Here is an 11,255-nt window from a genome sequence, read left to right on the forward strand (position 1 = left end):
ACCGCTTGTAAAAATGGTTTTTACAGGCGGCGCACTTTAGCGTCTACCTGTAGATAGATAGATTTTCACAGGTGGGTTACTTTAAGGAACCGCCTATGAAAATCGATTTAATTCAAAAAATAATGAGCATATATTTTTATTACCTCCAGATTTCATCATATTTTCAAGACACATTTCAAGCATCATAGATTTCAACAATATTTGAATCTAACACAAGTCAAATATTTAACAAAAGTACAATAATATTCACAAGTACAATATCTTTACATCAGAAGTCAATTTACATCACAAGCCAACATTACTAAGAGTCTTTCTCTCCCACTCACAAAGCCTCGGATGGTTAGCCAATTCATCTCCGAGATCACAGAATCTGTCACTCTTGTGGATGACTTCGTGCATAATGAACCGGCACATGTCACGTTGCACATTTTGGATATCTTTGTCTGTGAGATAGGTGACTGTGAGACAGGTGCTTGGCGGCTTTCTCTGTTCCTGAGGGGAATCGGATGGTCCTCTGCAATGTTGCCCACAGGAACTGCTTCGTCTCATCTAGCAACAACCGTCAATCAGTTCTAGTGATTAGGACGTACTTCTTGACTAGAAATCCGCAACTGTTGCAGAATTTGGATAGGCCTCACGACTTGCAACAGGCTCTCCTTTGACACTGACTTGAGTTATTGTATAAGTGCCGGACGGCAACTTGTTTCTGCTTCGCTCGCCTCGTCTTCATTTCAGCGTACCCCCAGAGGGACCCGAAGTTTTGAGCACAGAGGGAGCGGAAGGTTGTGGCGCAGATGATCGACGCGAAGATCTTTGCACCCTCACCCTCTAGAGAGAGAAAAAGGAGAGTTGACATAAACCATAGAATTATTCCTCCATTTAAGAATTATAAAATACATTGACTCAACTAAATACCTCTTCGGTGGGATCATAATCGTTGTCAGTTTCCTGACGTCGGCTCTCTCAATCACACAAAACAGGTCTCGGGCTATGATACAAGCTCAAGCTTTCGCTGCTATCGGAGGAGGATGGTTAGTGCGGGCTTGGGCTCCTATCCGACCTCCTGCTTACATCCGCCCCATCTTGTGTCGGGACGACCTCTATTGCGAGGATCCTCTGTACCAGAGAGCCCTTTGTTGTGAGGATCCTCTGTGTCGGAGAGCCCTCTATTGAGAGGATCCTCTGAGCCGGGGAGCCTTCTATTGCGAGAATCCTATGTGCTTTTGGTTTCTTGGGGGTCTGGCTCCTATCCGACCTCCTTCTTGCTTCTAGTTTCTTAGGAGATATTATTTTATTCTGCGCCATGGTACTTAATCAACCACTGGATTAATGTTGCCTAGAAAAAATTGACAAGTATGCTATGGTTCATTAATGAAATTTCTCGTTCCAATATGCCATTTGTGAAGCAAAATGCAATAAAGATCAAATTGCAATGGGTAATATTATTTTAAAGGAAAGAAAAGGAATCAAAATATGTGTTTTAAACTTTTCGTGAGCACATCCTCAACTTTCATGCAAGGTGATTGCAATGTAGTAGAATGAAACACAACTACAAAATGTCTACAAAAGGCGATTGCATTTGTAGTACATGTCTAGGCTCCATTTGAAACTCATGAATTTCATAAGAAAAGGTCTAACTCAAATCACACTTGAAACGATTGTGCATGTGTGCTCCCATGACTCCATGAGGGGAGTTAACTAAAATCACACTTCACATATCTTGCACTCAAAAAAGCCAATACCAGCAAAAATTAAGTAGGTTGATTATGTGAAGTATCATACAACTAGATTATGAGAAGTATATTTAATGGATACCAGTTTCTCTTATTTATTTATTTGGTGTACAGTTCAATTTTATACATGGTCCATGTACTACCTATAAAATCCATTAGAGTTCTGCTGTGTAAATTTTGTTTCAGTTTGCTCTATCTTATAGCTATGTAAACAATTATGTGTTACTCCACTAGTTAATATACTGCAAGAAACTAGGCCCTTTTTAGTAACATGAATATTAATTTGATTAAAATGCATTAGAGTTCAGCTTTTGGTATATTGCACCAGGTTTATTTTGTCCACTATGCTGTTATCAGAATGACTTCATCCTTCATCACCCGAATACCTGATAGTTGTGGGTCTGACTGCGCTATCATGTTTGCTGTTCGGCATACAAAGCTTAGTTCCCTAAAATTTGTATATTTTACAGTTCTCTGGCCTTTATATTGCTGGTAATGCTGTTGGTGCCCCAGGTAAATTAACATACTGGCTCTTGCTTAACTTTCTGAGATAATAAATATTCAATTAGATTGTTGTTTTTGATCTTGTGTACAGCCTTACATCATCTAAAAGAAATTTCAACCATATTGATGCTAGATGAAATTTCAACCATATTGATGCTTATCCACCATTTCACGACAAGATTGAATACCATGTATCTATTAATGCCCTTTTCTATATTTGGACTTATAGTCTGTTGATTATTGGTGGGTTTGTTTCCCATCATTATGTTGTGTGAACTGTTATAGCGCTTATGTTGCCTTTGCTTGGCCACAAACTAGGTTAGCTGATCTGAACTTACTTTGATTTGAGTGAAGTTACTGAGATGCAGTGAGGCATATATACTCATTTGGACTTTTAGATCTATAAACAGTGTTTTATATACTCATTTGGACTTTTAGATCTATAAACAGTAAACACTGAATGATAAGCAACTATTTCTTCAGTCTAAAAAGTAACAATTGAATAACCTGAGCAGGTTTTATTTTTCATTAATTATACTAGTGTGCTTAGCTTTTCTGTGATATGATTCATTGATGACCAATAAATTATATTCAGCCCGTCCAAGAGCTCTAGCTCCAAAATGGTTGAAATGCCCCACTGGTGCAGAAGAAAGGACCACGGCATGATGGACGGGCGTCACACGAAGCAGAAGAGGGGGATGGGTACTCACCACTCCACGGCGTCGGCAGTGAGGTGGATGGGGTCGGAGGGAGAGGGAGAGGCCATCGGCATCGACGGTGGCGAACGGAGTCCGAGGGAGAGGTGGTCGGCGTCTGCCGTGGCAGATGGCGTCAGAGGAAGAGGCCGTTGGCCTTTGCGGTGGCAGACGGGGCCGAACCTGAGGGAGAGGCTGTCGGTGTCAGCGTCGTCGGTGGCGACACTCAGGACGAGGAAGCCAGGCTTGGCCAAGCTTGTGGCGGTGTGGATCCGCGTGGGGAGGAGGCCAGGCTTAGCGACGAGGAGGAGGCCGGGCTCGAGGACGAGGAGGACGTCGGGTTCGGGGATGAGGAGGAGGCCGGGCTTGGAGGCGGCGCGGAGGAGAGGCAGCCTGACGGCGCAGAGGAGAGTTAGTCAATGGGGTCTAGGGTTCCACGGGGCTCGCACGTGATATATATAAACATTCATTTTCACAGGCGGTTGATATAACAAACCGCCTATGGAAATGTTTTTGACAAATCTATTAATCATTGTCATTTTTTGTCACTTTTGTAAATTATTGTCATTTTTTGTCACTTTTGTAAATCATTGTCATTTTTTGTCATTTTTGTAAATCATTATCATTTTTTGTCACTTTTGTAAATCAATAATCACATTTAAATATTTCGAGTAAAATAATGCAACAAATATATATTTTTTGTCACTTCTGTAAATCAATATTCAATTTCGCCTGTTTTAAATATGTTTTTGACAAGCTTATTACATAACATCAATATCACATTGGATAATAAGTTGCATAAATTGAAATCATATTGAAAACTAAGTTACATAACATGGCACTATTTGCCTTGAACTGTTTTTCCTACACCATCAAGACGCATGTAGAGCATCACAGATCTATCGAGGTTTACTTCTGCAAGTTTAATTTTTTCTAGAACTCTGAAAGGCGGTACGTTATCGAACTGATTGTATTCTTCCTCATCCTCCATATTCTCAACTCCGGTAATTCTTTGTTTTCTAGAAACAGCTATGTGCTTCTTTTCATTCGCGGGGTCGTTTATATAGAAAACCTGTGCGACGTAATTATCGAGTACCCACGGGTCATCTTTGTGGCCTACAATGCTGAGGTCAACAGTTATAAACCCGTAATTGTCCACCGTCACGCCATTTGGGTGTTTTACCCATTTGCACCAAAAGACGTGGATCTGCAGATTCGCTCCATAGTCGAGTGCCCCGATTTCATCTATGAACCCATAGTAGGTGATCTTTTCACCTGTTGTGTCATAGGCTTCTATCTAAACGCCGTTGTTTTAGGTCGTGCTCTTCTTGTCCTTTACTTTGGTATAAAACATGTACCCATTAATGTCATACGCTTGCCATGACGTAACTAAATTTGATGGGCCACAAGCCAATATTTTTATATTTTTTTTTATTTACGGATTCACCATATGACAGGTTTTAATTCTTGAACCATGTGGTGAAGCAACATTTGTGCTCTTTCAAGATCGAGTCATATGAGCGGCTTTGATTTCTCTGTGAAGCTCATTCTGGTGTTGCTCGACGTATAGTGCAACTATGTGGAGCTGCTGCAAGACGGTGAAATGTGCTTCTTCCACTGCTTTGTAATCACGATCGATTAATCTTTTCTTTCCTTTGGTCCCTCTCACAGACAATCTCCCCTCATGTCAAGATACAGGTACACCAATCGGTTTAGCATCTTTTATGTAATCAATGCAACACTCAACGATTTCCTCGGCACTGTAGCCCTCGATCATAGAACCCTCTGGGTGAGCACAATTCCGTACATGGTTCTTGAGAATGCCCATGTACCGCTCAAACACATACATCTAGTATAAGAATACAGGGGCCAGTGCAATTATCTCATTTACGACGTGAACCATGAGGTTTACCATGACATCAAAAAAAGATTAAGGGAAGCATATCTCAAGTTGGTACAGAGTCTCTACCAAGTAACTATGTAGAGAACCCAGTTTTTCAGTATCAATCACCTTCTGAGCAATTACATTGAAGAAGTGACACAACCGTATGATGACCACTTTTATATATCCTAGCTTTATACCCCTGATTGCAATAGAGAGCATCTGCATCATCATCATATGACCATCATGAGCCTTCATACCAATAGTTTCAAATCTTTCATCAAGACTAGTTTCTCGAGGTTGGATGAGTAACCAGTCGGGACTCTCATCCCACATAAGCACTTGCACAATGTCTTTTTTCTCCTCAAGTGTCAGAGAGTAGCTAACCGAGGGAAGATAATGTTTCCCATTTGGTATGTCTTCAAGGTGTAGCTCTGGCCAGATTTTAAAATACACCTAGTAGGAATTTTATAAAAATCGTATATTTTTTAAAAAAAACAGTTTAATTCTATAGAAAAAACGCAGAATTTAAAAAAAATCCTACATTTGAAAAATGCCTTAACGTGAATGATCGATAGAGCAGCACCCTCCGCTCGGCAGTGCCGAGGCGCGTCAGCCTCCCTGGACGCCCGGCGCCGCTCACACACCAACTGGTCTTTTTGCTGTGACGGTGGAGTTCGTAGACCCCGGAATCCGGCAGCAATGCACGTCGTTGGCCTCGCGTGACGTGTGGTTGCGTGTGCTAGCTGATTGAAACAAGACTTCTCACCAAGGCCCTGGCGAGCGGCAGCAAGTACTCGGTGTCGTGCAGCCGATCGGGGAAGAAGAAAAAGAAACCTAAGCTAAACCAAGATGTAAATGGAAATAGGAAATAACGATTTTGTTGCTTGGTTTTGTGCGTCCCGAATCAGCCACCCTATACATGTATACTAGCTAAGTACTTGTGCATTACAATAAAAATATAAATATTGAATACGGTAATATCAAATATAAATTTAAGGTGTTGAAATGTTGATTGTCATAGTTTAATTTTATATGGGATCTAAAAAGATAAGATTATTCATTAATATCTTATATTTTTTCTTTATTTGTTTTCATTGATAAGACAAATCTCATTTCTATAGCCGGTAAGTAATAAAATAAAAGAGACTAGAGAACCCGAGTGAATGATAAAATAGGTAAATTATTTGAATTTTAAAGGTATTTATTAGATATGAGGGTAAGAGGAATAGATAACGGGGTTGGTCTAAGCCTTTGTTTCCAAATCGGCTTGCTATTATTTATTCGGTTAAATTTTTAATTAACAGCCGAATTAATTAAATAATTAACCATCTGACTATTTAACCACACAATTAATGCAATTTATCCTAAACCCTTAATCCTGTCATATTTTGTTATCAACACATTCTTTGTTTTCTTTATGTAATCTTTCTTCTCCTTGAATGAAAGAGTGCTCCTGCTCATGGTTGTTAAAGAAACTTGGAAAGGCACATAAATATACCGAAACTTGGAAAGGCACACAAATATACCGAAACTTGGAAAGGCAGTAGACACATAAACTTGGTATCGGCAGAGAGCAACATTACTGTCTGTCAGTCAAATGGAATTTACACATGAAAAAGGAAGAATGATGACAGTATCAGTTGTTAGAATGGTTTCACCATACATGTCATTCATTTCATATAGTTAAGGTTTCTATCAAAACACACATTGACAGAAACTACAGACTGCATGGACCTCGTATCTGGCAACAATTTGCTGAGTGAGTTCTCTGAGTTCTGCTGTTTTCATTTGTACATTTCAAAACAAGGTCCTAGCAGATTTTAGTGTTCTCCCTACTCAGCGGCATACAGTCTTTGCCGAATATCCGTCTGGCTCAAAGTTACATCAACGCTGAAAATTAAGAATGCAAAGAATTAAGATCTAACAAGAATGATACAAGGGAGTAATCTAAAAGTCAGCCGTTACGTCACCTATTTTGAGTTATGAACACACTAACAATTAAATATCAGAATGTGCACAGTACCAGAATGTATAGTACTAACAATTAAATATCAAACGTCCTCAAAACAAATAGATGTGTTTACCAGCATAGAACATCTCCACTTCGTGCAGTCTTCTCAGAGATCCAATCTGGAACGAGCTCTTCCAACAGTGAGAGCTGCTCCTCAACTTCACCTACAGATGTAGTCATTCTGTGTCAGGATCCACTTTGCAGAGTGCAGACAGCAGTTGAGGCAACAAAGAGAGAAAAAAGTTCACATACTTCTGTCCACAATCTTAGGACTGCTTGCAATTATCTTGTGGATCAGCTCCTGCTTTGTCATTACAGACCTATGTCTTGACTGATAGATAAGAAATATAACATCAAAGGTGCTCGGCAGGGAAGCAATCAACTTCTGCCTTTTAACCTGATCAGCAAAACCCGTTTCCTTCTCCTCCAAAGCTCTCTGCTCCTTCTCCTTTACCTGCAAGGAACAAAGATGTCAATCTTTGTAATGATAGGGCAAACTTTCAACTGAGGAAATTATTGCAGCTATCAGCAAGGACTTACCGAATGAAGGAGGGATTGTGGGAGAAAATTGAGTAACTCATCATCACCGTCGATAGCAGACATACTTGCACTTTGGTTTTCTCCATCCATGCTACTTGCACCCTTTATTGGAGTGGTAAACAACTTAGCACGAGCTGATCTCTTCACCATTTTCAGAGGTGGTGTGTCATAACCTGCAGCAGAGATCGGTCTCTTCGGTGTTTCAAGGTCTGGTGTTGACGCCATTAACCTCATTGGAGTTAAGGCAAATTTCACAGGGGTGCTTTCTGAAATACCAATCTTGGATACGGCATCCTTGTCATCCTCTTCTGGCACTTGAGCTTCTTTAGCACTTGATTTATCATCGCTACTGAAGAGGGAATTCCTGCTCCATGGTGATGGAACAGTGCATTCAACCTTCGCTAGAGGACTGGTGTTGGCTGCTGCAGAACTGATTGGAGATCTCAGTGAAAACCTTCTCTTGAATGACTGTGACATGTGTGACATAACAGCATGCTTCTGTCCATTGAGATCAGGTAACTCCATTGGAGCTGTGCGTTCAGGAACAGTTCTTTTTGCGGCCTGGGGCTCGCTCGTTCTTGTCCGATTAAATTGAAGAGGCAACTCATGCTCTGGAATGTCATTTTCCTGAATGTAGTAACAGAGCCACCATGATTCTAGCCTTCTTTCGAGTATCTAACTACTTGATTAGCATCATCATTTATCTAACACTAGTCGTTAAGTTACTAGTCTATTTAGATTTGAAACATAAACGTGTACTTGATGAAGCAATAACAAGGTGTCAAGCATACAAGATTTTTCATACCTCAGGATGCTCCCTGAAGAAATCCACAAGCCTCTGCCTAAAGATCCTTCTCAGCGCTGAGTGCACGGTTTCCCCCTTTTGCTTCCCGACGTTCTCAATAGCACCAACCAGGAGGTTCACCTGAAGATCTGGCTTCATGCAGCATGTCGTGTCATCACGCAGAAGGATCTTATTGATGACAATTGCCTCCGGCATTATGTACTTGAGCTGCGCAAGATGGCTGTAGGTAAACCTCCTGCAGACATGATTATGAAAATTAGATATCAAATTATCACAATCCGACACAGGAACAATTCTTGACTATTTGTGAAACGAGATTTCTACCGCTCAGATAAATGCTGAATGCTAGCACAGATGTTGGGGAAAGTTGCCTTGGATCCCTTCATACGGAGCAGTCGGGTGGAGCTCTCCAGGCAATTGAAGAACTCGCAGAGCATCTCATAGCTGATCACAGCAGTAAACATATAAAACAAATTAGAAATTAGCATTACCATAGAAACAAAATTTAGTAGGAATTCTCAAGCTACCCTAAATAGTCAATTTTTTCCATCGCAGAAAAAATTCTTTCCTAGGGCACAGAAATGAAATTTGCATGTAGTTCTTGTTATAAGGATGGTCTGAAGCAAAGAAACAAGTTTCGATTGTTGGGCGTAAACAAGATGGAACTAAATCTAAAATTACAGATCTTCACCTTTCCGGTAGCTTCACTTCGGCCTTGCGTTTGACCGGACTCCGCCCAGCCCCGGTGCCAACACCGAGCTCCCGCGCGACGGACACGAGCTCGTCCTCCTCCTCGGCCGGCGCCGCCGATACCTTTTCCGGCCGCCGCAGCCCAAGCGCCGCCCGCCGGACCTCCTTGACGGAGAACGCCACGCTCCGGCTGCGCGCCCTCGGCTGCTGCTCCGACTTCTCCGGCGTCCAGATCTGCTCGGAGGCCGACGCTGCCGCCAGCACCTGCCGCGTGGGCTTCTCCGGTGTCAGGATCTGGTCGGCCAGGGCGGCGGACTTCCTCAGCTTCTGCGGCGTGGCTGCCGCCGCCGACGTCTTGGACTTCTTGGATGGCGTGGCGGCGTCCATCTCGGGGAAATATGGGGGCGTCGTCGGACACTCGGATTGGTAGGGTTTGGCGGGGGATTAGCTGAGGTGGGACGGATTAGGGAGCGAGATGTATATATGGCGCGTTACCGGGTCGGAGATGGCGCCAACTTCTGGCGGGAACGAGCAGGTGGCGCGAAGGCCTGTGGGAGAGCCACGTGGGCGGCCGCGGCGTTCCGCGCCATGGAGCCGGCGGCGTTCGCGCCAATGAGTTGTGGGCTCAACTGCCGGGCTGCAGACGGAGCCCGGTAACCCAAGTCCAGGTAGAAGTTTTTTTTTTTTTTGAGAACCAGGTAGAAGTTAGATGCATGCGAATAGTGGAACTGGGCCAACAAGTTTCTCCATTTAAATTCTATTATCGTTCACACTTTTTAGGTTGGGCACAGGCCACTTTGAGATAAGTGTGAAAACTAGCGGACGGCGAGGATGAGCTGCAGAGGAGAAACCGGATTGCACGGTGGTTGCCGAGGGATGGGTGGGTGAAAAATAGGTTTGGATTTCTATCTTGAGACGCGTTTTCCTCTCAAACAGTGAGACCATTTTCGAATCCATTTGAACCATGGTAAGTTATTTAGGATTAATGGAACAAAATGAGATCAAATATGAATATTTATTAAATTTAAAAGGCATTTTGAATGTACTAGTTTAATATTTTGAATGTATTGGTTCAACATTTTCCCATAAATGTTGAATTAGTGTTAAAAAATTATTGAACAAGGTTTCACAAAAAGTTGAATCAATTTTTCAAAATGTTGAATGCATATAAAGGCAAAAAATGCATGGGACCGTGAATTTGAAAAATATTGAACTAGTGTTCCAAAATTGTTAAATTAGGTTTCACAAAATATTGAATCAAACTTTTCATAATGTTTCATGCATATAAAAACACAAAATCATCGGAAAATCGGCAAAAAAATAATATATTATAAGTATTAAAAAATAAAAAGGAAAAAACTTACCTATGCCCCATGGCCGCACCAACTCGGTTGTGGGCCCTGCTGGGCCAACTTGCATGGAAGCTCCTATCGGCTAATCTCCAGATAGGTCCCTCGATTTTGGCGCTTGTTAAAGATGGTAAATAATGATAGGTAGGCAGCGTATGCTAGCTTGCATTCAAATGTTAAGAGTTGTATGAAAAGTATGGACCTAAGACCTTTGTGCATAGGTAGATTTTGATCTGGATCCTCCGGATTTAGTTCGAAATTTAACCAATATGCACGACTTCTCCATTGGGAAAAAAATATCCATGACTGAAATTCAGTATCCAAACACCCCTTTTGTCAAATTTAGTCGTTTTTTTTGTTCACAGATATTACGAGACTCCGTTTTGATTATGCACTGTAGTAAAGATGATGATGAATGATGATAGGTAGGAGAGGAAACGGATTGGATCAGATTATGTTTTCTCCATGTTTCTTTTTATTTCTTTTTGTTGGATTTGGAGCGGATAGTGCACAGATGTGAATACGAATGTGGATTGTTTTAGAGTCCCAAACTGTTCGGAAGCAGGTTAAGTAGTGTATAGCAGGGTTTTCGTTACTACCGAGCTCCGATGGTAACCGAAAATTCACGATTATCGCGGTTACCGATCGAATTTTCAAAAAAAATTGGACAAAATTTATTTGAATAAATTTAAAATTTGGAGGAACAATCGAGATTTTACCCGCTCCGGTTACCGAGCGGTTTTTGTGATTTATCGAGCGGTTTTCTCGAATTTTTCGCGTTGTCGTAACCGCTCGGTTTTCTCGATTTATCGAGCGATTTTCTCGATTTTCAGTGGAGTTCAACAAAAAATTCAAAAAATTTCTCAATCTTGTAAAATCAATAACTAATTCATCTGAGCTTCAAATCAAGTGAAACAAAAAAAAATTTCCTTGTAACATGATCTACATGATAAAAGTATTTATACTCATAAAAAAGTTCAAAAGTTTCTGTGAGAAAATGTATTTTTTAAACCAAGTTAAATGCATAGTTTACTCTTTGCTAA

The 11,255-nt window shown here is 41.3% G+C and overlaps 1 protein-coding gene across 1 annotated transcript; it reads right to left on the minus strand.

Moving 5' to 3' along the window:
• Positions 1-6,375: 6,375 nt before the first annotated feature.
• On the minus strand, positions 6,376-9,300 carry LOC133887852 (CDT1-like protein a, chloroplastic). Its single transcript, XM_062327839.1, has 7 exons — positions 8,865-9,300; positions 8,498-8,617; positions 8,174-8,408; positions 7,369-7,995; positions 7,081-7,282; positions 6,902-6,992; positions 6,376-6,707 (listed from the first exon to the last, which is right to left on the minus strand). The coding sequence occupies exons 1-7, from the start codon at positions 9,248-9,250 to the stop codon at positions 6,650-6,652; spliced, it is 1,719 nt and encodes a 572-aa protein (XP_062183823.1). The 5' UTR covers positions 9,251-9,300; the 3' UTR covers positions 6,376-6,649.
• Between the last annotated feature and the right edge of the window lie 1,955 nt (positions 9,301-11,255).

Source organism: Phragmites australis, chromosome 13 (assembly GCF_958298935.1).
Source record: "Phragmites australis chromosome 13, lpPhrAust1.1, whole genome shotgun sequence".
Taxonomy (NCBI): Eukaryota; Viridiplantae; Streptophyta; class Magnoliopsida; order Poales; family Poaceae; genus Phragmites; species Phragmites australis.

Excerpts from the sequence above, each read along its gene's own strand:
- LOC133887852 (XM_062327839.1), bottom strand. The coding sequence starts at position 9,250 with ATGGACGCCGCCACGCCATCCAAGAAGTCCAAGACGTCGGCGGCGGCA. Across the intron at positions 8,409-8,497 it reads ATTCAGCATTTATCTGAGCG|GAGGTTTACCTACAGCCATC; the intron begins GTAGAAATCTCG and ends TCATGTCTGCAG. Across the intron at positions 6,993-7,080 it reads TCCTAAGATTGTGGACAGAA|GTGAAGTTGAGGAGCAGCTC; the intron begins GTATGTGAACTT and ends CTACATCTGTAG.